The 27,836-nt window shown below is 45.1% G+C and overlaps 1 protein-coding gene across 5 annotated transcripts in view; it reads left to right on the forward strand.

The window, feature by feature from the left end:
- Positions 1 to 6,908: 6,908 nt before the first annotated feature.
- Pdzd4 (PDZ domain containing 4) overlaps positions 6,909 to 27,836 on the forward strand; it is a 29,159-nt gene continuing 8,231 nt past the window's right edge. Inside the window, exons 1-2 of one of the 5 annotated variants that reach the window (XM_085684491.2) lie at positions 6,909 to 7,276; positions 16,018 to 16,041. In XM_085684491.2, coding sequence (XP_085540617.1) covers positions 7,217 to 7,276; positions 16,018 to 16,041 — 84 coding nt within the window. In that variant the 5' untranslated portion in view covers positions 6,909 to 7,216. The remainder of the gene's footprint in view (positions 7,277 to 16,017; positions 16,042 to 27,836) is intronic. The other 4 variants (XM_085684490.2, XM_048457619.3, XM_085684492.2 and 1 more) reach the window with 4 other exon arrangements.

Below are 27,836 nucleotides of genomic sequence, written 5' to 3' on the forward strand. Positions count from 1 at the left end.
TAGCTCAATAAAAACAATTAAAAAAAGAAAAGAAAGAAAAGAAAAAAAAGGAAGGGAAGGCTGCCCTGCCTCCTTTCCCTTTCCCTGATGAATTCCTTTCTCCATCCTTTCAGTCTATGTAAATCATTTTTAATGACTAAAGAGGCTCTGGCTTGCTTTCCCACTGAGGAAGATTTCCTCTCCTTGGGGACCTGGAGCCAGCTATTTGACATGTAATATGGCTTATTCTGGAAAGTGATACACTGGTAGGCAGACCTCCCAGTTTCCTTTCCCTGATTCCAAATAACCAAGACTTTCTAGTATTCTGGCTCCTTCTGCTTACTGGGAAAAAGGAACCTCATTTTCTGATCAGAGAAACCTATTTCCTTTCTAGTCTATATTTGTGGAAAAGCATAGTGGGAGTGGGAGGAGGATCTTCAAAGCCATAAAGAAAGCAACTTTCTTTTTTGTTTGTTTTTTGAGAGAGTTTCTCTGTTATGCACCTCTGGCTGTCTTGGCACTCACTATATAGACCAGGCTGGCCTCAAACTCAGAGATCCACCTGCCTCTTCTTCCCAAGAGCTGGGATTAATGGCATACACATGGAAAAAAAGCAACTTTCAATAAATGTAAACTAAGCATCTGCTTAGTTGACATTTCTCAATATAGATATATTGAGAAAAAAATCCTTCAAGTAAATGCTTACTTTAAATTCAGCCTTCAAAGAAGGCAAGTATTGCAGCATATGCCTGTAATGTTAGCCCTCAGGACAATGGACATGGAGCAAGAATGTCAGGAGTTTAACGTCAGCCTGTGTGACAGATTATTAAAAATTGCTGCAGTATCCCCGGTGGCAGCACACAGCAGAAACGCTGCAGGGTCCCCAAGTAGTGGCAGGCAGGGAGCAGCAGGTCCCAAGAGCAGCCAATCTGAGGCAGGTTTCCGAAGGTGGCTGGTCCCCAGCGGCAAGCCTTGTGGCAGCGGTGGGCGAGAGACAGATGGATAGGCATGCCATGCAGAGTGAGGTTGGATATTTAGTGGATATATTTAGTTGGATATTTAGTGGATATTTAGTGGGTTATGGAAGGGAAGGGAGAAGGGGAAAAGGAGAGAGAGAGAGAGAGAGAGAGAGAGAGAGAGAGAGAGAGAGAGAGAGAGAGAGGAGAGACCGAAGCTGCCTCTCTGAGAGAAAGATGGAAAAGAAAGAGAACTCAGGCTAGAAGCTGAAGATCAGCCTGTCTCAGCAGATGGGGGAGGGAGTGGGCGTGGTTTGTCTCTGAACAAGACAGAACAATCATTACGAGGAGTGCAAGGAAGTCAGCCATCTTGGAAATTTACCACCTTTATTACCATGGCCTCTCTCCTTGTCTGTCTGCCTACCTATCTGGGAGTCTGCCTAAATCCTAGTCTCTCAAAACCTTACTGTGAAATTTGAAGCTCTGGAATTACCAGGAGAAAACAGTTTAAGATATAGGTAGAGGCCAGGCGTTGGTGGCACACACCTTTAATCCCAGCACTCAGGAGGCAGAGGCAGGCGGATTTTGTGCGTTTGAGGTCAACCTGGTCTACAAGAGCTAGTTCCAGGACAGGCTCCAAAGTTACAGAGAAACCCTGTCTTGAAGAACCAAAAAAAAAAAAAAAAAGAAAAAGAAGAAGGAAAAAAAAGATATAGGTGTAATGACTCAGCCACACAACATGGCTGACACTTTTGGATTCCAGGGCAGACAAGCCCTTGGGCAGAAGTCCCTAATGGCCCTGGGAATCTTAAAGGACCTTGCATGACCCACATGCAGCATGTTTGCATCATCTATGTATGATACAGCTGCGTATGACACAGCCACGTCATCCTCCTGTGCACAAGGCAGTTGTTAAAAGCTGGAGATGCCATCTTCCTCTCTCTCTCTGCACATTGACCTTCACCAGGCCTGTACACCGCCCCCCATAAACTCCTAAGCTGGTTTGTTGCATGTTCTGTGTTTCCTTCTCACTCATGCCAGGTAATTTCAATAGGTACAGAGAAAGACCTTCCAAAAAGACCTCCAACAGTTCAGGAAATAATAGCAAGAACCAACAAATAGGACTGCATTAAAAGTTCATACAGCAAAGAAAACAATAGAGTGAAAAGACATACTGCTGAATGGAGGAGAAATTTTCACCAACTACAGATTTGACAGGAGATTACTTTCTAGAATACACACACACACACACACACACACACATATATATATTTATTCAGGGGGTTATGGAGGGGGAAGGGGGGCAGAGAGAGAGAGACAGAGAAGAGGAGAAAGAGACAGAGAAAGGGGAAGCGGAGAAGTGGGGAGAGAGGCAGAAGCGAAGCTGTCTTTCCAAGAGGAAGACAGAAAAGAGAGTGAGCTCAGGCCGGAAGCTGAAGCTGAAGATCAGCCTGCCTCAGTGGATGGGGGAGGGAGTAGGCGTGGCTTGTCTCTTAAACTTAACAAAAGATAATAATAAATTTAATAGATTTGTGAAAATAAAGCAGTTCTTTAAATATAATTTTAAAAATTTATTTATGTGTATAAGTGTTTTGCCTGCATGTATGTCTATGTACCATATACATACCTGGTGTTCATGGTAGTCAGAGTGTTAGATTCCTCTAGAACTGGATTTACAGATAGTTGTGAACTAACATATCCATGATGGGAATTGAACCCAGGTCTTCTGCTAGAGCAACACATGCTTTTAATTAATCAATTATTCATTCATCTATTAATCCATTCATTTGTTTATTTGAGAGGCCTCTCTACCAACATAGCTCTGGTTGTCCTGGAACTCACTTCATAGACCAGGCTGGCTTCAAATTCACAGAGTACTGGGATAAAAGGCATGCACCACCTGGCAAGACAGTCCTTTTTGTTTGATTTTGAGATAGGGTTTGTTTGTGTAGCCCTGGCTGTCCTGGAGCTAGCTCTTGTAGACCGGGCTGTCCTCGAACTCACAGAGATCCACCTGCCTCTGCCTCCTGAGTGCTGTGATTAAAGGCGTGCACCACCACCACTTGGCTCTTTTGATTTTTGAGACAAGCTCACACTATGTAGCTCCAGCTGTCCTGGAACTCACTATGTAGATCAAGCTCAAGCTGGCCTCAAACTCACAGAGATCTGTCTGTCTATGCACCACAGCACACCTGGTTTATAGCTTCTTTTTTATTAAACAAAATGAGAGTTTTGTGCAGACAAATGCTGCACATGATTAACATGTTAAATGGTTAACAAATAGTACAACTCTTTGAATTGAAGTTTAAAAAGACCATAAAATCAAATTTTGTGTACTGGGATTAAAGGTGTATGCCACCACACCCAGTTACGTTATGTACTTTTGAGACAGGGTCTCACTGGCCAGGCTGGTCTTGAACTTGTAGAGATACCCCCCTCCCCCACCCAATGTGAGCACGTTCTGAGTGTTGGGGTTATAGTTGTGTATCACCATATTCAAAGCATTTCAAATTTTGAAAATAGGAGTAGCAGCAGTAATAGACAAAAATACCTCCATTTTTTTTCGTTCTCTCTCTCTCTTCTTTTCTTTTGAGATAAAGTCTCACTGCGTAGAAATGGTGGGCCTCCAACTCACCTGTCTTTGCCTCCTGAATGGTGGGATTAAAGGCCAGTAACACCATTCCTGGCTATTTCCTTTCTTTCTTTTGAAAAAAGATCTTTCTATAGACCATTAGCTTCCAACTCATGCTCTTCCTGCTTCAGTTTTCTAAACGGAGTTTGTTTCTCCTGCATAGCACAGCATTCCAGTGAAGCTAGAATAGCAAAACCTTCAGAGTATCTGAAAGACTTTGGGGTACCTTAGCACTACTGCACCCCCCTTCCTGGGAACCGGGTGCCTTAGCGCTATTGCACCCCCCTCCCTGGGAACCAGGACCCAGGTAACCAACCAAGTGTGCACTGGAGCTTTGAGTACTTTCCATCCCCTTTGTAGTCTTTCTTCTATAGATCCAGACCCTGGAACTGGGGTGAGACGACCTACAGGTGTTCCTGCTTGTAATCGCCATAGCATTGATCAATTAGAGTTAGCTGACCATTGAATGAGCTAGTCAAAATGGTTGACCAATGATTTCCGGACTTTCCCTTTGATTCTGTACCACCCCCCCCCCCACTAATTCTGTGATTTTTTTTTCCTTTAAAAGAACCTGTAATAGACAAAGCAGGGTTCCTTCTCCTCTCGAGGCTGAGGGACCTCTGCCGTGGCAGAATAAAAACTCCTCTTGCTATTGCATCAACCATGCTGAGAGTGTCTCTTGGGGCGACCTCCTCCTTGGCGGGGCTTTAGGGCCCAACATATCCATAGTCAAGGGTCATGGAATTTGACTAGGCCCAGGTACCAGAAAAATTCCTGATTCTGACAAACCATATATATTTTGGCTTGAATAGTCACTCTCCTATGTAATATATATATATGTATATATATATATATATATATATATATATATATATATATATATATGATCCAAATTGTGAGCTTTCAATTTGTCTTGCTGCCACCCACTTATGTCACTAAGTCTTCTAATAAGGTATACTCTGAAATCCTGAAGTATCTGATTCCGGAAAAATCAAGAAGCAAAGGCATTCCATGGTCTTTATTAGAACTGCAGGACATTCACATGGAAATAACAACAACAAAAAAAAAGAATGTAGGCACAGGCTGTTGTCGTTTGAGCATGTGTTTGTATCTTCAAAATTTTGTGTTGAATCCTGACTGCCAAGGTGATGGTGATAAAGAGGAGAGCCTGGGGGAGGCTGTTATATCAGGTAGGTCTGCCCTTGTGGATGAGGTCAGTCCCTCAGAGCTGAAATTACCCAGTAAGGTATCCTGTCACAGCAGTTGGGATAGAAGGACACGGAGCCCACATCCTTTATAAACACTATCTCTAATAAATCAACTCAACAAAACAGTGGGATCTGTGAGAAACAGAGTGGCAAGCTGTTTCTAACGGAGTGAAGAAAGGACCACCCCATTACTAAGGTGTTAGGAAGGGCTGTTCCATCATTGTGGGTTTGGGTCCTTGAGAGAAAGGGGCTGAGTGGTAGACTACTGTCAGCTTCCCTGAAAGTTTCCTTTTAATCAAGTCAGTGGGCAAGGTTATGAGTGCATAGGCACATTGGCTACCTACCTTTCTCTCTCAAAGTCTTCCTAGGCTTTGTATTTGTTAGGGTTTTCCTTTTTTTCTTTTTTCCTTTTTGAGACAGGGTTTTTCTTTAGCTATCCTGGAACTCTCTGTAGACCACGCTGGCCTTGAACTCACAGAGATCTGCCTGCCTCGACCTCCCGAGTGCTGGGATTAAAGGTGTGCACCACCATCACCAGACTTTGTTAGGGTTTTCTTACTGCAAGAATGAAGTAACTCTAAACAAAAATGGATTTATCTAGTATAGTGCTGGACAGATCACCAAATTGATTAATATCTAGCCATATAAGACTTAGGGATAACTAGTTTTAAGAGCAACCCAGACCAAAAATGGGTCCTGAGGATAGTCCAGACTTGAATAAAATCTGCTGGGTGATTAGAGCAGGAAGATCTGGCAAACCTCCTAGGGGATGTGGTGGGATCTGTCTATGTTACTAAGTACGTTGTGCAAAGCCACTGGGAAGCCTCAAGAGAAAGGTGCTGGTACACACGCCTAGAGGTTTGGTGCAAGGTCATACTTACTATGGCTGATAAGACATTCTAAAGGAAGTTTCTCACGTGCAAAGGGACTTGGAACATCCAGTGCCTACAGCTTAGTATTAACACCTCTTTTCTAGATTTCAGGCTATTCCTATTTGCCCTGTAAACCAGAGTAGGGAGGAAAGGAAAAGTCTTGGAACGGCCTTCCCCAATGCTGTTAAACATCCCTATGCTGCTAAGAATTCCCTCACTCGCCTGAGCCCGGAAAAAGCACGGGGCAGTTTTATCAACAAATCGTCTGCAGGCAGGGGCTAGAGGCTAGGTAGACCCCGGATACCTAGCGTTCAATCTGTCGTTGTTTTATAGGCAAAGGCCCTCTTCTCTCCTGTCTTATCCAAGAAGAGAAGTAGGCTGTGGGAAGGAAGAGATACAGAAGGAGAGAATAAAAGAAGAGTAAGGAGTGAAGGCTGAAAAGGACAAACAGGTAGGCAGGAGGCGTCTCTGTCGTTCTCCTTTCCCCACCTACAGCATTCCACGCTTTTCTTTTCTCTAAACAAAGGTATGCATTTCAAAGATAGCAAGCGAATGGCTCAATTAAAGCCGGGAACCAGCCATTAAAGAGAGTCAGAGGGAACAGTGGGACTGATAACGTCCAGAACCTAGGGAAGGAGTAAAATAGCGTCTCCTTGCTCCGAACTCTCGCCGGGAGTCCAGGGAGGCTTTTTCAAGCCGGACCCTCTTTCTCAGGGCTGAACCTATCAGACAGGTCCGCTAAACACCTGGCCATCGGATACAGGCGTCATCCGGTGCCAGGGGCACCAGGGCCCTTTGCCACCTAGGCCCCGCCCCCAGCTTCCCGTGTCGACTCTCGCGGCCCCCCGCCGCTCTCGCCCGCATCCAGCCCCTAGTCTTCTTCGGCGCGCGTGCGCCCCATCCCCGCACACCTCCCCCGCCGCCGCTACGGGCGCGCGCGCGTTCCCGGCGTCCCAGGCAGAAGCTGGAGACCAGCGACCCGCTGCGTGTCAGGCTCTGAAAGGGCGTTGCGAGCCCGAGAAGCGGGACCCTGAGAGGCTGCAGCTGGCGCGGGCCTGGCCGCCCCTCTGTAGGCGGGCCGGGCCGCGGCGCCAAGCGCGGAGGCTGGGCTCCCGGGGCTGAAGGCCATGGGCGGGAGCCGGAGACAGCAAAGACAGCGGCGGGCCCCGCGGGCGGGGAGGCGCGTGGCCCACGGCCCCTGACGGCCCCTGACGGCCCCGGAGGCCAGGCGTGCTCCCGCACCTCCGCGGGGGGGGGGGTGAGGGGGGAGGGGGGCGTAGCCAGGCAACGCCCGGCGCGCTCGCCCATCCCCCGCTGCCCTTTTTTTCCCTGGCTGGGTGCGAAGGAGCATGCCTGTGTCTGGCTTTGGCCAGCTAAGAGTTAAGTCGAGGGGCGTGGAGCTGCCTTCCTCTTGGGGGCGTGCCCCTCTCCCCTGCTAGGCGGCTCGGCCCCCCGCGGTAGGGTAGGGTATGGCCCGGAGCCCGGGCCCGGGACCCGTGGTCCCAAGCGTCGGTCAGTGAAAGACGCCTTCCTCTTCCCGCCCTCTTCTTTCCCTCGCCGGCCAGCACCATGGGATGTAATATGTGCGTGGTCCAGAAACCGGAGGAGCAGTATAAAGTGATGCTTCAGGTAGGGCGCCTGGGCTGCTGCTGGGGTGAGGGGCGCAACCAGGCCACGGAAAACTGTAAACCCCAGGGGAGGGCCACGTGGAGGCGGAGAGGCAGGTGTGGGAGGACGAGAAGGCTCGGAGAGGAAAAGGTAGGAAATCGATTTCACCCTCGTATTATGGATTGCTGGGTGCTGGCACCCTGTGGGAACCAGCTAGGGATGGCATGAACGGGGTGGAGATAGGTGTTCGAGGCACATCACCAGGCACACCAACCAAGGACTTCGAACCATGTGTCCAGATCAGCCCGGGTGGGAAGTTAGGATTCTGTCCTAGAACTGAGAGACGCTCAGTGGCCCGCGCGGGATGGAGGTTGCGTAGCAACGGGCTGGGTTCCCCTGCACATGCTCCCCTGGTTGGACCCAGAACCAAAGAAACTGTAGAGTTCCCGCGATCCAGAAGGCGAATCCCGTTCTGGCATGCCAGACTCAGTACGTCGACAATCGAGCTGGGTTTGGGTACCCATTTTCGCACCCAGCTCACTGGTCTGACCAGTCATAACTGTCGACTCCCGGGCCTCGGTCATCTTGGGTGAATGGGTGACTCCGGGATAGGTGGTGTCCAGCACGCACTCAGCCTGTTAGCATCCGCTTTGGCCTGCTGGGCCTTGGGGACAAGGAGGGCGAGGCGAGCGACTCCTGTGGTGCGGGAGGAGCCACCCTACTGCACGCTCGCACCTTGAGCTGAGCCCAGCCCCTCAGCCACGAGTGGGGTTTCCTTGCTTGTGCGTGGCGTAACTACGTGAGTGCGTGCCTGTGCTCTGTCTGTGTACGCGGAGGCTCTCCAACCCCGCGCGTGTGTACTTTTTGTGTGCACCCTGCGAGTTGTTTAGAGAAATGTGTCCCGGATGATGTTCACCGAGACGCGACGCACAAGGTCTAAGTTTAGAGAGGTTGAGATCATCAGAGGGAGTCAGGATCAGGAGCAGATGTGGGCGCAGACAGGTGAGTTTAGTGACTTGTGTCTCCGCTACTGAGTTTGCTGTTACTCAGATTGTTGATTAGAACCAGAGAACAAGTGCGCGCAGGAGGGGTTGGCTCAGAGAGAACCTGTAGACTCCTGGACGAATAGTGGAAATTCCTTTCAGGAACACAGCGGGAATAGTAAGGGAGATGGTGTCAGTCATAGTAGTGGGATGGTATTGAGGTGCCTTCGGGAGCCCAACATTCTTGCTGTGATCTTACCTTCACTACTAGCAAGAATGGGAAGTATTGGGGAAGAAATGGTGGGCATGGAGCACCACGTTGGAGGAGGTGCTTCTGGTCATTTTTGTTTGTCTCTGTGGCCTCCCTTTTTCTATCCTTGCTAACAATTCCCTCAGCCAAACCCGCCCCGTCACTGTTGTTTTCTCCTCTTTTATTCGCACTGTTTGGAGCTCTCACCTCCCTCACCTGTCCGTTGCCACACTTGTAGTAAGAATCTGGAATGACCTAGGTGGAACCGACAAAAGGGGTTCAGTAAAAACCCTTTACATTTCAGAACTAGGGCTGCCTCTGTTGGGGTTTCTACGGGCCGGAAGACTGGGGTGACCCTAGGTAGGAGAATCCCTGCCGGACCTATTAAAAAAGAGCCCCACATCTCACAGAAAGAACTTGCTAGGTGGCTGGCTAGAAGGGAGGCCACTGCAGAGCAATCTTCATCCTCTGTGCTCAGCTCCCATGGGATACTACTTTAAAATTTGAACACAAACTCATTTCTTGGTTCTCCTTGGCAGACCAGATGGTTTTAAAAGACAAGAACTATCCTTTCAAATTAAGTAAAAACAAAAGGAATGAATGTAGAAACAATATATGGAAATCAGTGAAAGCTATTAGGTAGCCCAGGTGAGGAGTTTGTGGGCCTCAAGGAGACTTTTCCTTCAGGCCGGGACCCTACCAGATCAGATGGCAACTTTTGTCCTGAAAACCCTGGCAGTTTCCAGTATCTCTTTCCTGCCTCCCAAAATCTTTTAAACATGTGCACTATCCACATATTGAGTGCCCTTTTCCCTGTCTCTTTCAAAGTGACTTCATTCATGACCTCTGCAACTTGCCTGTAGAGACTTTCTCACCATGACACTAAAACTTAAAAGAAAATTATAGTTTTTTTGGCATCAAATTCACAGGCATACAATGTATCTTTTGAAAGAATACAATTCAGTACTTTTGGCTATTGTGGATAATGCTACAATGTATTGTAGCATTGCATATTGGTATACAAATGTCTGAATCCCTGCTTTCAATTCTTTTGAGTAATACTAAAAAATGGAGTTACTGGATCATATAGTAGTTCCCAATCATTTCTTCCCAGTAACACTAACACGAGCAATGTATGAGTTCCAATTCTCCACATGCTTATCAACACTTTTAATTTTCTGGTAATCTCTTATAGCTATCTTATGGGTATAAAGTGGCATCTTTTGTGGGTTTTTTGTTTGCTCAGATGTAGTGCTGGGGATGGAAGCCAAGGACTTGTATGAGTTAGGCAAGAGCTCCACCATGAAGCCATACCCCCAGCTCTCTCATTGTGGATTTGATGGTTTGCGTATCTGTAGAGCATTTTTTTTCTTGTGTTTATTGTATGTTTACTTACCTGCTTTGCAGAAGTGTCTGTCTTTATGCTATCATGATGGAGCATTCTAGGAAGTTTTGAAGTTAGGAAGTAGTTGGTCCTCCAATCTTCTTTCTCGCGCCTTTTTTTTGTTTTGTTTTTGGTTTTTTTTTTTGTTTGTTTGTTTGTTTTTTGTTTTCCAAGACAGGGTTCAGGGTTTCCCCGTAACTATAGAGTATCCTGGAACTCGCTCTGTAGACCAGGCTGGCCTCAAACTCATAGAGATATGCGCACCTCTGCCTCCCAAGTGCTGGGGTTAAAGGCTTGTGCCACCTCTGCCCAGCCCAATTTTCTCTTTTTAAAGATTATTTTGGCTCTACTGGGTCCCTTGTTTCCTTGTGAATTTTGGGATCAACTTGTTTTCTGAAAATAAACTGGGATTTTGATGGTGTGAAATTGAATCCATAGCTCAGATTGTAGAGTATTGCCTGTTTATTTGGGCCAGGTCTTTTTTTCAAATATGGCTTGTATTTGTTAAATTTATGTTAGGATTTAGTCATCGCATCGTTTTTAATTGTGTGTGGATCATGTGGCCTGGTGCCCTCAGAGGCCACAGAGGGCATCAGAACACTTGGGACTGGACGGACTCCTGAAGCTGACATTATGGACATTTGTGAGCCACATGGGTCCTGAGAACTGAAGTTGGGTCTTCTGCAAAAGCAGCCAGTGCTCTTAATTGATAAACCATCTCTCCAACCCAAGTATTTTATCCTTTTTAATATTGTAAGTGGAATTTCTTTTTAGGGCAGCCTTTTAAAGCCAGGTTAGTTTAGAATTTATGTAGTAGGCTGGGCTTAAACTTAGAACAGTCCTCTTGCCTCAATTTCTCAATTCTCAAGTCCATGAGTCATTATGCCAGGCTTGCAACTGTTTTCTAGATTTCAAAATAAGATAGGACAGTCTTCAGTCACTGAATGTTAAAAAGGTCCTATTCTATGTCTCAATCAACTGGATGGGCTGCAGCAACAATGACAACTTCTACCTCTGGTATTGCAGGGGACTGAGTGTTGACTATGAAGGAGGTACGTGATACGCTCAGGCTGCTTCCATCAGGTCATCCGCTGCAGACAAGTGCTCTCACTATTCCTTAACAAGTGGGGGAATTGAGATAGGAAGATCAAGAATTTGAGACCTCTACTCCAGAACATGATCCTGTATTAAAATAACAATAACTTGAATAAATAACTAAGAGCAGGAGCTGATGAAATGGCTCAGCAATTAAAAGCACTTGCTGTACTTCCAGAGGAACCACATTTGATTCTCAGCACCTACATGGTGGCTCAAAACTGTCTGTAACCCTAGTTCTAGGGAATCTCATGACCAAGGGAACACCCAGGAAATGCATGTGGTGCATTCATGCAGGCAAAATAATGCATAAACATAAATTGTTAATTAAAAAATCCACAGCTACCCTCCTTACTGGTAGAAAAGTGAGCACATTTCTCTCTCAGATTATGAACAAGGCAAGGATGTGTTCTCACCATATCCACTCAATAGTGTAGTGAAGGTTCAAGTCACAACAGATTGGCAAGGAACAGAAAATGCATCCAAATTGGGAATAAGTAAGTTTGTTTCTATTTGCCAAGCAGAACTTTAAAATTTCAGGTGTGTACCACCACCTGGCTACTGGGTTTAAAAGGTTGAGGAAGTTCCCTTCTGTACCTGGTTTGTTAAAAATTTTATAATGGGAGGTTATTTTGTCAAATGCTTTTTCGTCACTATTGAGATGGTTGTGTAATGTTATCTATTTGACTGATAAGATCTGTTACAGGCCCTTTAGCATGTCAGAGCTTCATGCCTATGTCTACTATTTCAGTTGTGTGTGCCCTTTTAATATACTTAAGCAGGTTGAGTGTCCTTATGAAATACAAGGCCTTACTCTGAAAAAAAGGGGGGGAATATACCCCTTCCCTTGATTAAAAAGATGACTGCATGTTGAGGTAGAAAGGAAGAGTGGAAAATTGTAATCTGGTACCATGCTACAAAGCACCTTCTCAGAGCCTTTCCTGATCTGCTTGCCACCTCTACCCTTCACACCAGCAGGCCCTCTTGTCATTCATGTGTCTAATCAGGTTGGTTCCAAATTCTTTGTTTTCCCTGTTGTCCTGGTCTTCTTGAACTTGTCATTCCTTCTCTGACTCTGACGTGCTAGCTTACCTAACGTGTAATCAGACTCCATAAAGGTGCTTGCTCTCCACTGGAAGCCACCCATTCCTTCCGGGGAGCATTATGCCCACCTACAACATTAGAGGAAGGGTGAGTTTAGGACAGGCCTAAGACTAAGCTAGCTCTCTCCACTCCCATTTCCCCAGACAGGGTTTCTCTGAGTAATCAACCCTGGCTGGCCTTGAATGCAGATAATCCTCCTCTCTCTGCCTCCTGAGTGCTGGAATTAAAGGCTTGTGTCAGTACCTCCCTGAAACCTTTAGGTGGTCTTAAGATTTTCTTCCAGTACTTGCTTGCTGACTGCCTAATGTGATAGCCTCCATCCCAGATGTTGGATCTGGTGGAGACTCCTCCCTACTGCCCAGCTCAAGAAATTTGGATCTGCTTGCCACCTTGCATCCTTTTCTGAGGAAGGTAAATTACTAGGAAGTGAATGGAAAAGAGGCCACTGAATTTGAACGACTATCTTACATACATGCTCAACTTGCTTTGTACCATTGCCCCAAGATTTTCTCTTTTTAAAATTAATTTTACATACATTTTGTACTTATTGTGGGTGAGAATGAATGTGTGCTACATTACATGTGTGGATATCAGAGGACAACTTTCAAGAGTCAGTTTTTTACCATCTAGGTTCCTGGGATAGAATGCAGGCACAGATCATCTCTTAGGTCTCGTCCTCCCTCTCCTCTTACATAGCTGGCCTTGAACTCTGTAGTTGAGAATGGTCTTGGACTCTGGATTTACTTCTTTCCCTTATTTTTTTGAGATAGGTCTAGCACAGGCTTGTCTCAAATGTAAAGGTGAGACTCACCTCAGCCTTTGGTGTCAAAGAGCAAATTATTATATTATGTGGTTCTAGGGAGTGAACCCAGGGTCTTGTACTTGTATATGCTAGGCAAATGCTCTACCACTGAACTGCATCCTTAACTCTTTTTTTTTTTTGAAACTTATTACCTGGAGGGACAGCTGTGGGTGCTGGGAACCGAACTCAATTTTTGGTTGTGAGCCTAGCCTTTAACAGCTGAGCCATCCCTCCAGGCCCATCCTAAACTCTTTACCTCTGAGTTTTGAGGGCTGTCTGATACATTGAAATAAATTGTGACAGGAAAATAGCAGTTGCAGAGATGGGCAGTGCAGTAGGGGTATCCAGACCCTAGGGTATGACACCAATCACCAATGTCTTTGTTACCATGGTTTTACAGGTATATAGACATAATATACAAAACCTGTTTCACTTCACATTTCAAACACATGCAGTTATCATATGGTAAATACCTTAGTTCAAAACTCAGAATGTCATGTTTACACATGTACACCCCGCAGTAAATGTGTTTATTTTTAACCCTGTGACCTGTGCTGCATCTCCATGGTCTAGTTGTTTTCTTTTCCTCCATCAGGTTAATGTGGTAAATAGGTAAGAGTAGTTCTGCCCCCAACCCTTACCTGTGGGCAAGTCCGTGGATGGCTGTGCGCTTCAATTTCCCTACATGGCTGTGTGTCTCAGTTTCCCCCACTTGTTAAGGAATAGTGAGAGCACTTGTCTGCAGTGGATGACCTGATGGAAGCAGCCTGAACGTACCACGTACCTCCTTCATAGCCAATACTGAGTCCCCTGCAATACCAGAGGTAGAAGTTGTCATTGTTGCTGCAGCCCATCCAGTTGACTGTTGAGAAACAGAACTCTAGTGACTGAAGACTGTTTTATCTTATTCTGAGAGCTTCTCTACTGTGAAAGAAAAGGGAAGTAAAAACAGAGGAAAGGGCTCAAATTATGAGGAAGTATAACATGCAGGTGAGTTAGGAGAGGGACAGGGACAAGAGTAGCCCCATAATTTGCACTTAGGAACAGGCTGAGAAAGTTGCAGGCCCAGATGTCAAGATACCTTCCTTTTCATAATGCCTTCTGTCTGATCTTCACTACTGCTTGGAGCAGATAACATCATTCTGATTGTGGCTAACTGTGAACCTTGCCCTTGCTCTACCAGGTTATCTGAAGGTGGTGGGAACTTTGACTCCTAGCACCTATTTATTGTGCATGGGAAAACTGAACAAACACCCAAAGGGCATGGTTTCAGGAAGTTAGCTGTTGACCTTAGGGCATTCCGTCTTCCTGTCAGTTTTCCTCTGCTCTCAGTCAACTCTGAGTCCCCTTTGGGAAGGGAAATAAATGCTAGAGCCTGATTTGGATTCTAAAGGAGTTTTTGAGTCTCAATTCATGGCCCCCTCCTTCACCCCAGGTTTATCCCCTCCCCCTCCCCAGGCCTGACTTCACTTCCACGGAAGGAAGATCCTTGTTCAAATGTAAATCCAGATTAAGGGCGATGATGGGGGTGTTTGTTTCCGGAGTATGCATTTCCTTCTCACAAGCTAGGAGTGGGGTTGCTTTCTTGATGCTTTGAGAGCTTCAGATGGGAACTTGGGAGAAAAGGACAGTGGAAGTCTCAAATTACTTCAGGAAGTGCAATGTTTTTACAAATAAATAGTAAGACCTTACCACAAACCTATTAAATTAGAAATCCAGAAGGCATTGTCTAAATCAGGTCTATGCTTCTATGCTATGTGCAGCTGACTCTTTTCACCACCCACACTCTCCCCCTTTTTAAAAAGATTTATTTATTATGTATGCAAGATTCTGCCTGCTTGCATGCCTGCAGGCCAGAAGAGGGCATTGGATCTCATTACAGATGGTTGTGAACCACCATGTGGTTTCTGGGAATTGAACTCAGGACCTCTCTGGAAGAGCAGTGCTCTTAACTCTGAGCCATCTCCAGCTCCCACCCACATTCCTTTAGAACAAATAGGCAACTCTGAAAGTACCCACTTCAAATACTCCAGAAGATCTCACAGATGCAATTCTGTTGTCCTTCTCTGCTTGCCAGCCCTGGAGAGGTGGGTAGAAAGTATGTATACAGAGAGGTTGAGAGTGCTGAATGAGCAGCCATACCCTTTCCTGGCTTGGCAAATGTGGATGGAATGTGTGCTGTGTCCATGCTAGAAGTTAAGGCATTTCATAGCCACCAGTGGAATAATTCAATTAGGCAAGGGTCAGCCCCTGTTACTGTGAAAAGAAAGAGAAAGTGCACCTTATGCCTGGCATGGTGATACACATGTGTAATCCCAAGATTGGGGAAGCAGAGGCAGGAGGCTGGCTCACCTGAGCTTCATGGCAATACCCTGTCACAAAGTATACCTTATAAGAGGGCCTTATTTGCAGCCACTACCTGGATTATGTGATGAAGCTGGGCATCCCTAACTTTGGAATACAGTGGGGAAGAAGTGAATACACTGTCATCACATGGCTGGTACTCTTGCCAAAATATTTAACCTGAATCTTCTCACAAAGAACAAGTCAGCAACTGTAGATTTTGGTATATTCTTCTATAAGAGCTCTGCCAAGAGCCCCATGTCATAAAAGGTGAAAGGAAGAAGTGGTAATAATAGGTTGTTTAAAGTAGGTAAGGGGCAAAAGTGTGCTTCTTGATTTGATCCAGGATTAGAAGAAATTATAAGGGTGTCATGGTGCAATTGGAGAGTTTCAGAAGTGTCAGGTGGGATTCATGATAAATTATATGATATAGTGAATAGAGTGGTTCTAATGCTTCTGCAAATATGAGTAAGTGAAAGCAGGTGCATTATGGGAAGAGCTGGGTAAAGTGAACATGCAGGTGTTTATTCTTTTTGGAAGTTGAGAGTTTTCGGAACCCTGAGTTGGAGACTTCTGTTGGGCAGGTGGGAGGGAGGGACAATAAACCCTGAATGTTGAGGACCTGCTGTGTTTCTTCAGGGATTTCTTTTCATTTTGTTGATTGTTTCAACTTGACATCCCGATAATACCTGTCTGGGCCTAGGCTTCCAGCATATCTCCTGTGTAGGCCAGAGAACAGAATTGATAGCCAGGAGGTCGGTGGGGAACTGGAGGCTAACTTCCGGTTTCTTTTCTTCCCAGCCTCAGATTCATCTGAAGAATGGGGTAAGCAGACTGATTGTGCCACCCGAGTTCCCTAGAAATGATGTAGCTTCACTGGTTACCCCTTGCATTATTCATGAGAGTGCAAAGGACCATTTCTCAAGCCATATAGGAACTCTCAGGCCTTGCAGGATATCCCGAGGTAGGGCTCTTTTCTTTTGTACCCACCTCCTCTTTCGTTTCTGGAGACCCGGAACTAGTAGGAAGGCATCCCAGCCCAGAGAGCAAAGAGGCACTCTCTGACACTGCGGGGGTGGGGGGGGTGGGGGTGGGGGTGGAGGTTGGGAGTGGTGAGAAGAGGGGGGCCTGTTCTGGGAATCCCTTTGATACCTCTATGCACCTGCCTTGCCTCCCCCTCCATTGCCGCTGCCGCCGCGCAGCAGCAGTAGCAGCAGCAGCAGTCGCCACACTCCCTTTGTCTGTAGCTTCCGATCCAGAAGGCGGGGCCGCCGCTCCTGGGGCCCCTGCATATCTGCCACCACTGCTTGGTTCCAGGGTCACAGGGTCCTGTTCCCTGCCCCTTTCCTATCACTGGCTTTAAGAATTTTTTCCTCCACTAGTCCTCATCAGCATCCATCGCTTACCGGGCAAAGTGTCCCTCCACCCCTAAAAAAAAAAAGCCAGAAACAAAAGGAGCAGGTGTCCTGAGTTGCCCCCATCCACCTCTGCAAGAGCTTCCAAGGAAGGGTATCCCTACTCAAACTGAGCTTCATGGGCTGTCTGCCTCAATCCCTCAATTCCTTTTCCATCTAACTGCCCCCCTCCCAAATCTGGTTTCTTGCTCTTGCTTCTCCCTCTTGATGACTTTACTTTTCAACCAGTCAATGTCAAGGTGCCCCAAAGTCCTCTACTCAATTTTCCACTTCATGACCTCCCCTTCATGATCTCAAATTAGGAATCATTTGTAATTAAATTCAGCAACAACTGGGCATAGTGACTAATTCCTTTAATCCTAGCACTCAGGAGGCAGAGGCAGGTTGATCTCTGAGTTTCAGGACAGCCAGGGCAATACAGAAACCTTGTCTCAAAAAAACAAACTATAAAACAGGAAAGAAACAAACAAAAAGAAAACCCAGCAACAGTGGTTATAGGATACTCAAATCATGTAGCTGGAATGGGGCATTGGTATGTTTGTGGATCTCAGAACTTTCATGCTACGCTACAAGCGTGTGGTGACCCAGCCTATAATCTTAGTGTTTGGAAGGCAAAGAAAAGAGGAACAGGAGTTTAAAGATATTATCTGGGCAGGGTGGTGGTGACCCACACCTTTAATCCCAGCATTTAGGAGGCAGATTTCGGTGAGTTTGAGGATACTCTGGTTCTACAAAGTGAGTTCCAGGACAGCCAGGACTACACAGAGAAACACTGTGTAAAAACCAGAAAGAAAAAATGTATATATCTGCTACAGTGAGTATATTCTGAAAAAAAAAGGAAGTAAGCATTTCCATTTCTAGTTAAACCCCAACTTTGGAGTTGTCTCTCAGCCTTTCTCTCTTTTGTAAGGACATCCCTGGTCTCCGTGGACATCGGCAACAGCTTTCATTTTCATTGTGGTAAAATACACATGAAGAATGTGCTATTAGTAATATTTCATCTATTCACAATGTTCAACCACTAGCTCCATCATTCCAGAGTGCGTTCATTGCCTCCAAAGAGAACTGATACCCATTAAACTGCCACTCCCCACTTACCTTCCTTCAGCTCCTGGCAACCATTACACTGTTTTTGTCCCCATGGATTTGCCTGATGGAGACGATCCATTTAAATGGAATGCCATACAATATTTCCTTTTGTGTCTGCTTTATATTGCTTAATATAAACCATTTTTAAGGTCCATCCATGTTAGGACATCTTATCAGGTTCGTTTTTCCATTCTGTGATAGAACAACAATAATCCACTTTGCATGGATCACAACACATTTAGTAGACCCCAGTCTACTTGGAACTTGCATGTCCATTTGCCTTATACTGTTGGATGTAGCTCTGTCTGTCCCCTCCCACTACCTTCCATATATATATAATTTTTTGAGACAGGGTTTTTTCTGTGTAATAGCCCTGGCTGTCCTGGAACTTGCTTTCTAGACCAGGCTGACTTCAAACTCAGTATGATCCATCTGCCTCTCCCTCCCAAGTGCTGGGATTAAAGGCGTGTACCACCATCACCACCCGGCCTTCCAATTATATTTTTGTTGTTTTTTGACACAGTTTCTTGTGTGGCCCTGCTAGTTCTGTAGATCAGGCTGGCCTCAAACTCAGATCCCCCGTCTCTGCTTCCCAAGTGCTAGGATAAAGGTGTGTACTACCACCACCACTCGGCCCAATTATATTCTTTTTCTGGTTTTTCGAGACAGGGTTTCTCTGTAGCTTTCCAAAGCCTCTCCTGAAACTAGCTCTTGTAGACCAGGCTGGTCTTGAACTCACAGAGATCCACCTGCTTCTGCGTCCCAAGTGCTGGGATTAAAGTCGTGCGCCACCACCTCCCAGCTTGCCTTTCAAATGCTAAAACTAAATGACACTATGTTCATCTTGGTGGTATATTTAAAAAGTGGTTAATTTTGTGTTGGTTGTATTCTATCACAATAATAACACTATAATACTGCCTCAGATATCCCTGTAATTTAATTAAGTTTGAATAGTTGCCTTTTTCTTTTTTGGTGGGTTTTTTAGCTTTGTGGGTTGTTTTGTTTTTTGGATTTTCAACACAGGATTTCTCTGTGACTTTGGAGCCTATCCTGGAACTAGCTTTTGTAGACAACTGGCCTCGACAGAGATCCACCTTCCTCTGCCTCCCATGTGCTGGAATTGAAGGCGTGCGCCACCACTACCTGGCTTAGTTTCCTTTTTTAAAAGGCCTTCCTAGTTACTTTATAGAAAATTGAGTATTTTATACTTTGAGGTAAAATTCTGTTGGCTATGTTTCTGGATGGGATACTGAGTCAGGCTGGAATGAGGAGTGCCCATTGTCATATCTGGAGATGGCCACTGGGCTTGGGACCCCTGTTCCAGCCAAGGGTTCCAAACTCAGCATCAAATCAGGAAATAAGCAGAACTGGATGCTGAAGAGTCCATCATCCGGAGGAAACAAAGTCCCAGACCAGGGAAGTGGCAATTGCTGGGGACTTCAGTACAGATCTTTGAGTTGTCTGTGTGGTGCTTTGAGTACTTCTAATGTTTCAAAAAAGATGTTGTGACTGTGTACAAAAGCAATGGTGCTAGTGCAGGGTGAAGGAGCAGTTGAGCGAACAACTGTGAGACTTGGATTTGACTGCAACCCTGTCCTTGGGCATTGTTGGCAAACAGGAATTTGGCACTGGAATGGGTTTGGAGATATATAGGAAGTGTTAAGATAAAGTATTCTTCTGGATTGTTACAAAGTAGGTAGGTTGTACTTGATAAAGGAAACGTTTTGTTTTTCGTTTATAGTCTCCTTAGTAAGTAATGGAAACAAAGTAGATTCCTTTCAGATTGCTCCTAAGGAGGGAGGGGAGGTTCAGGCTTGGAGGTAAAGGCTTGGATTTGATGAAGAAAATAATTTTTAACCTCCTCCTCCCTGTGGGTCCCCCCCCCAGTAATGAAGATACTCATTGATCTGTTTCTAAACTATATTCTCAGTCCAGAAACCTTTTCCGGTGTTGAATTTTTTTCTTTGAGACAGGATTTCATGTAATTCAGGCTGGCCTCAAACTCAGATCCCACTTGCCTCTGCTTCCAGAGTGCTGGGATTAAAAGTGTGGGCTACCATCTCTCAGCTGTTCAGCCCTTCTTATACAACCCAGGACCATCTCTGCCCAGGGATGGTACCACCCGTTAATGGTCTGGGCCCTCCCACATCAATCATTAATCAAGATGATATCTCACAGATTTGCTTACAGGGAAATCTTATGGAGGCATTTTCTCAATAAAGATACTTCCCCCCCAATGTGTCTAGCTTTGTGTCAAGTTTAAAAAGCAACCATTACAATTGACCGCTTGTAACTTGACACACAAATACACCATGTATTAAGCTATAACCTTTCCTTTCTTGTTTATCGCCAAGATCTCAGCAGTATCAACATATCAATATAAAACACATTTCAAACTTTAGATTCTCCCACAGTTAGGGCTGGAGAGATAGATGACTCAATCAATGGTTATGAGCATTAGCCTCTCTTCTGAGAACTTGGGTTCAATTCCCAGCACCCACATAGTAGCTCACAACTGTCTGTAACTCCAGTTCCCAGGGATCCCACACCTATGGACATATGTGCAGGCAAAACACTAATGCACATAAAATTAAAAAATAATCATTAAAAAAGAAGTCCCACAATATTTGAAAATTCAAGCATTTTAAAAGTTTAGTTTTGCTAGTTGTGGTAGTGCACAACTTTAATACTTTAATCCTAACACTGTCAAGTCAGAGGGTTTGCTGCCAGTCTGGTCTACAGAGGGAGTACCAGGGCTACACAAAGAAGCCCTGTCTCAAATATCCAAAAATAAAAGTTCAGTCTTTTTAAAGCATCCAAAGTCTCTTAATTTAACATCACTCAACTGTGGGTCCCTATATACTCAAAAATAAACCAGGGCACAGTCACAATCTGAACAAAGCAAAACCAAACTTCTACCTGTAAATAATTCAGTGTCTAATGTTGGGGAGTCACTCGCGACCTTCTGGGCACCTCCAAAGGGTTTGTTTGGGTCATTTCTCAGGCTCCATCTTAGAGCTGGCTTCACTTCAAAACTTATGCTGGTTTTGTGTGTGTGTGTGTGTGTGTGTGTGTGTGTTTGTGTGTTTGTGTGTGTGTGTGGTCCAAGGGAAGTCCTAGAGAGCAGCTTCAATTTTGAAGAAGTAGGTTCTAATACCAGCAAAAGAATGCCTCAACAACTTGCCAATGAGTGTGAGGGAAATCAGGTGACAAGGAAAAACAGGTTCCTTTATTCATCTAATTTTAGGTGGACTGCCACTAGAAGGTGTGGCCTAGGTTTAGGGTGAGTCTTCCCACTTCAAATGATCTATCACTAACAACCAAGACTAGCCATTACACCCACTGAGCCATCTCCCAGTTTCCACTTTTTAAATTTTTATTATTTTTTTTTTAAATTTTTAAATGATTTGTGGTGTATGCATTGTGTGTATGTGTTACATGTGTATGTGTGTACAGGTGTTTGTGTGAAGGCCAGAGGAAGATGCCAGATATATTCTTCTATCACTGTTCAACTTTCAGTAAACCAGCCAATGATCTTTCAGGATCTACCTTCCTCAGTCTTCAGTTCTGGGGCTCTGGGCACATGCTTTTACATGGGCACTAGTAATTTGACCTTAGAACCTCATGCCTTCAGATTTATCTCCCCAGCTTTTTTTCACCTTGGATGTTTTCTTTTTCTTTTATCGTTTTTTTTCCCTCCAAGGCAGGGTTTTTCTGTATTGCCTTGGCTGTCCTGGAGCTCGCTCTGTAGACCAGGCTGGACTCAGTTTGACAGATACCCACCTGCCTCTGCCTCTCTAGTGCTGGGACTAAGGGCTTGTGTGTGCTACCACTGCCCAGCTTTTTTTTTTCTTCCTTGAGACAAGGTCTCATGTACCTCAGGCTGTCCTCAACTTTTTTATTTATTTATTTATTTTGGACAGGATTTCTCTATGTAGTCCTGGCCATCCTGGAAGTCACTCTGTAACCCAGGCTAGCCTCAAACTCAGAGATCCACTGGCCTTTGCCTCCTGAATGCTGGAATTAAAGGCTTATACCACCAGCTTGGCTTTAATTCGTTCATTTTTTTCTTTTCTCTTTCTTTCTTTCTTTCTTTCTTTCTTTCTTTCTTTCTTTCTTTTCTCTCTCTTTCCTTCTTTGTGGTTTTTCAAGACAGAGTTTCTCTGTAGGTTTTGGTGCCTTTCTTGGAACTCCCTCTGTAGACCAGACTGACCTCGAACTCACAGAGATCCACCCGACACTACCCCCTGAGTGCTGAGATTAAAGGTATGCAATACCATTGCCTGGCCTTTTTGTTTTGTTTGTTTTTGCTTTTAGATTTATTTATTATGTGTATGGTATTCTGCCTGTGTGTTTGCCTGCAGGCCAGAAGAGGGCACCAGATCTCATAGATGGTTGGGAGCCACCATGTGGTTGCTGGAAATAGAACTCAGGACCTCTGGAAGAGCAGGCACCTCTTAACTGAGCATCCATCTCTCCAGCCCCTTTTTTGTTTTTTGTTTTTTTGGTTTTTTTGGCCTTAATTCTTTATGTGACTGAGAATAACCTTAAACTCTCGGTGCTTTTGCCTCCACCTTTCACCATCTCTGGCCTTTCTACCTTGTTTTTTGGTTTGTTTCAAATTTTATTTGTGTAAGTGTTTTGCCTTCATGTATTATATCATTTTGTGTACCATAACTATACAGTGTTTGTGAAGGCCAGAAGAGTGTGTTGGATCCTCTGGGACTGGAGTTTCAGATGGTTGTGAGCTGCCATGTAGGTGCTAGGTCCTCTGAAAGAGCAACCAGTGCTCTTAAGTGTTGAGTCCTCTCTCCAGTCCTCCACTTAGTTTTTTTTTTTTTAAATATTTGTTTATTATGTATACAATCTTCTTTCTGTGTGTATGCCTGCAGGCCAGAAGAGGGCACCAGACCCCATTACAGATGGTTGTGAGCCACCATGTGGTTGCTGGGAATTGAACTCAGGACCTTTGGAAGAACAGGCAATGCTCTTAACCGCTGAGCCATCTCTCCAGCCCTCCACTTAGGTTTTTGAGACCAGAGTTTCGTCTGACTTGATACTCAACTGATAATAATTCAGCTAGGCTAGCTGACTAGTGAGTCCCAGGCATCTTCCTGTCCCACCTCCTCAGTTTTGGGATTACAAATATCTCTCTCTCTCTCTCTCTCTCTCTCTCTCTCTCAGGTTTTCAAGACAGGGTTTCTCTGTATAGTCCTGGAATTTCTGAAACTCATTCTGTAGACCAGGCTGGCCTCAAACTCAGGGTAGGTCTTGCCTCTGACTTCAGAGTGCTGGATCAAAGATATGTGCCACCAATACTCAGCCAGCCCTAGCATTTTCCTTAACAATGTGCTTTTCTTAGTGTTTTGTTTGTTTTGAGAGGGTTTCTCTGAGTATCTCTGGCTGTCCTGGAACTTAGTCTGTAGATCAGACTGGCCTCAAATTTCTGAGAGCAAGGATTAAAGGAGTATGCCACCACCGCCTGGCAAAGGGACATTTTCTCAATTGAGGTTCCCTTTTCCCAGATGATTCTAACTTGGGTCAAGTTGACATAAAACTAGCAGCACAATGTTCTAGGGATTGAACTAAAGGCCTTCAAGTTTATGTGGCAAGCACTTTCAGACTAAGCTATCTTCCCCAGTCCATGTGGCCTATCTGTGTGGCATGCTGTGTAGGCCTTTATCCCCCCATGATCTTGGGCATATAAGATTATTTATTGTGCTCTATTCAACACATTTGCTCTCCGTTTCTGGGACATAGTACAGATCCCAAAGTTTGTTTGAGTGACAGGCAGGTTAGCTGTGTTAACAATGGGACATTACTTCCTGAGTTTTCATGATGTGGAAGAATAAAGGCCAAGAAGTGACAAACAGGTGTTGAAGAGTATAGGCAGAGTTTTTCTGTTTCCCCGCAGTTACTCCCAAATAACTACACAGAGACTTATTGTTAATTATAAATGCTTGGCCTTTGGCCTTATGCCTTCTGGCCCTTCCTGTTGCCTGGCAGCCCAGACCTGAGATGATGTGATGCCTTGGCTCTGGCTTGTGGGCGAAACCTCTTTCTGACAGTGAAGATTGAACTCTGGCCTGAGTAACTTGAGACCTTCTTGACTTGACTTTGCATGCAAACAAGTGTATGTGAATAAGGTACAAGCACTTATCCCAGCCTTGCTTTGGGATATGGCAGCCTCCACACTTAATGAAGATAATCATGGCAGAACTGAAACTGCCTATACACCACCCTTGATCTTCCTTTCTCCCAGAGGGATTCTGTGTACTGACTTTCGTGCAGGTTTTCTACTGCTGATGCCTTTAAAAGAAGCAAGTGTGAATCAGTACTTGGTAGAGGCAGGAAAATAAAGAGATTTCTAGGCTAACCTCTGCCACAGAGTTGAGAGGCCAACCTGAATAACTTATTGAGATTATGTGTTAACTCCCCATGCAAAAAGAAATACAAGCTCTCCCATAAAGTATACAACTAACTAGCTCTTATAACTTAAACTAACCATTTCTATTAATTTATGTGCTTCCACATGGCTCATGGCTTGTTACCTCATCTCCTACATGTCATGCTTCCTCAGAGTCTTCTAGAGACTCTGCCTTCTTCCCAGTGACCTCTGCCTGGAAATCCTGCCTGGCTATTGACTGCTCAGCTTTTTATTACACCTACAACAGTGACATCTTTATACAGTGTAATCAAATATGTTGTAACACATACATGCTATTAGTGGTTTAGTGTCCTCAGTCCCGACAATCTTAACAGGCATCTTTTTTCATTCAGTACTGGGATGGTTTGGGATACCTTTCCTCTGAATGGCTTGCTTCCCTTTGATGTCCTTTGCTAAGTAGCTACTGAGTTTTGTTTTGTTTTTTGGTGGCTGGAGAGACCGCCATGGGTGTTGGGAACCAAACTCTTGTATTTTTGGTTGTGAGCCTAGCCTTTAACGGCTGAGCCATCTCTCCAGTCCATGAGTTTTGTTTTCTTAGTGCTATGTAATGGTTTTCTTTGGACTAGTACTTATGCAGCCTCTTGTCTCAAATGCTTCCATTTTTTTTTCTATTGTTTTTCCCCAGTTTTCATCTGGGAGAAAAAGAGTGTCCTCTTTCCTACACCCCATACACACTGTTCCTTCATTCCCAAGGCAGGCTGTTTGCCTTGTTCCAATTACATTTCTGGTATATTTGGATTTGTTTGGAGCTTGTAACAGGTGACAGTGCAGAGAGCATCCTGAGTGTCTTTTGCTTTATTGTTTTGTTTTTCGAGACAGGGTTTCTCTAGTTTTGGAGCCTGTCCTGGAACTAGCTCTTGTAGACCAGGCTGGCCTTTAACTCACAGAGATCCGCCTACCTCTGCCTCCCGAGTGCTGGGATTAAAGGTCTGTGCCACCACCGCCCAGCCATCCTGAGTGTCTTACAACTAAGTCTCAGAAGAGGGGAGGCTGGTGGAAGCCTGACTGAATTCTATGCTGTTCCCCAACCCCCCAGTCCTGGAAATAGAACCCAGAGCCTTGTGCATGCTAAGCAGATGTTCTACCACTGAGCTACATCCCTAGGCCTGAATACCTTTTACAGAATAGTAGTCTGAAGATCAGAAAGAAATGCCTCATAACAGTTGGGGACCATGCAGGCAGGGTTTCATGCAGGATAAGAGCTGTCGTCTCTGGCCATGTACTTGACCCCACACAGCTTTGTGCAGTGCCTTGTATATTTCCATCTTATTGAGAGCCTTTACCTGCTCTAGAAGAATTTCTTCTTCCTTGTAACAGATTCTCTGTCCTATGTACCTTCACCAATTCTTGAGGATTATCATGGCCTGAAGAGAGGAGTCCCAGGGGTGTGGCCACCACTTGGGCCAAGAGAGCCCTCTAGCCTATTATAGGCAATCTCTCTGGCTCCTTTTCTGAGGTGCTAACACTGTGGTGTTCCCAGCCCCCACTGGCCGGCCCTGCAAGCTCTTCCCAGTGCCTGAGCCTGGTTTCCATAGTAACACGGCTGCTGGGTAACTTAATGATTCCAGGGAGAAAGGCATTCCTGTGGTTCTGTGTCACCTGAATATCCCACACTGTGCTTGTGTTTGTCTTCCTGTCCTGGGATTTCAGGGTAACTCCTCCCACACAGAAACCCCCAGTTCATCTCTCTGACCTCTTCTGCCTGTTAGCCGATGTTACAAAACAAAAGCTGAGGAGTAAGCCTGGGCACTGGTTGTTTTCCGTGCTATAAGCACTCTACTATAGCCCATTTCAAGTCACTACTGTGAACAGAGTAAAGAAATGTGTTTGCTTCCAGACACATAGAATGGAAATAATACCAAGCACACAGATGACAGTAAAGTGTAGTAAAGCAATTAGAGAGCCAGGAGGCTTAGTCTTTATTGCCTTTGTTCTTAATTCCATTCATTCAGTTGCAAGTTTCTCAGTCATAATGTTGATACTAATGTCTGTTTTTAACAGCTGACTCCAGCCACTTCTGGGGAGGCCATTTCTCATGTCCTTGTCAAAGGCTTTTGACACACACCTTGGCTAGTGTCCTGTGCATAGCCCCTTGCCCAGTCTGCCTGACTAACTGTGGCCTCTACAGTAGACTGCTTTTCTACTCCCCTCCTTCTCTCCTCTAATTTCCCGGGTAGAGGAGGCTGACCTTTCTCTGCCCCCTGAGTACTGAGTGTTCCATCACACCCAGCTCCATCTAATTTTTTAGAAATACTATTCTAGAAAATGTCTTGCCTGAGAGAAGCTATTTCCCTTGAAGATGTTTCAGTAATTCCATTTTAAGAAAGACTTATCTAGTGTGATAACCACAGATTGCGCAAAGATACATGAAAAACGCCCAATTCTTTTTTGTTGTTGTTTGTTTTGTTTTTCAAGACAAGGTTTCTCTGTGTGCTGTCCTGTCACTCACTCTGTAGACCAGGCTGGCCTGTGCTATCACCACCCAGCTGCTATATTTCTTATATCAAAAATTGGAAATGACCTTCTTGCTAAGTAACAGAGACAAAGCCGGTAGGGTTTGAAGTATCTGCCCCTACCTTATAATTCACAGAGAAAAGACTGGCAGGAAGTGTGTCCACAGGGCCACAGCATTATATACATCCCTGAGATCACAAGCAATTTTGCTTTTCTCTAGTTTTAAGATATTCTCCAGTGGACTAGTATTTTCTTGTATTCAGACAAGATGGAATTTTTTGTTGTTTTGGGACTTTGGGGTGGGGGACAAAACCTCATGTAGCACAGTTGACATCAAACTCTTGATGTTTTGGTTTTTCAAAACAGGGTTTCTCTGTAACAGCCCTGGCTGTCCTGGAACTAGCTCTCGTAGACCAGGCTGGCCTCATACTCACAGAGATCTGCCTATCTCTGCCTTCCAAGTGCTGGGATCAAAGGTGTGTACCACCACTGCACAGCTTACAACTGTGTTTTCTACAGCCATAGCTAAGGGACTTCTCTAATTCCTTGCAAGTGCTTCTCTCCTTGTTCTGTCCCTAGGATAACTAACCTCCTCATCTGTTTTCTTTCTTCCTTTCTCTTTCCTCCGCCTTTCTCTCTATGTCTGACAGGATCTCTTGTAATCCATGTTGGTTTGTTCTACACCTAAGGGTGACTTTGAATTTCTGATCTTCCTGCCTCTTACCTCCTTTTTTCTGAGGTCTCGTATTTAATACAGTGTGGTGGCACAAGCCACTGTACCCAGCTCTTGTTTTTTGTGGGGCAGAACTTAGGTTTTTACTATGTATGTCAGACTGACCTCAAATTCACAGTGATCCTCTCCAGCCTCCCAAGTGTCACCTCTATTTTTGGCTCATCACTTTCTTTGCACCTACTCAAGGATGCTGCCTATCTCTCTTCTAGGTGGGGGTGATGCCTGGCGCCATGCCAGTAAGCTCATCCCAGTGAGGAACAATGGGTATGGTCTTCTCAGCCCAGAAAGGTTTTTTTTTTTTTTTTATCAACTGCCATCTCCAGAAACTGCTTCCTGCTTCCCTTGCAGGCCTTTGACAAGTTCCCTGAATTGTGGTGACATCTGTTTGCTATGTTACATTGCTTTTTTTTTGTCCCATATCCAAGGCAGACCTAAGGAGTGAAACAAACTGCTCCAGAACTTAACAGACTCTGGCTGGGCT

This window comes from Myodes glareolus, chromosome X (genome assembly GCF_982192425.1).
Source record: "Myodes glareolus chromosome X, mMyoGla1.1, whole genome shotgun sequence".
In the NCBI taxonomy this organism is placed as follows: domain Eukaryota; kingdom Metazoa; phylum Chordata; class Mammalia; order Rodentia; family Cricetidae; genus Myodes; species Myodes glareolus.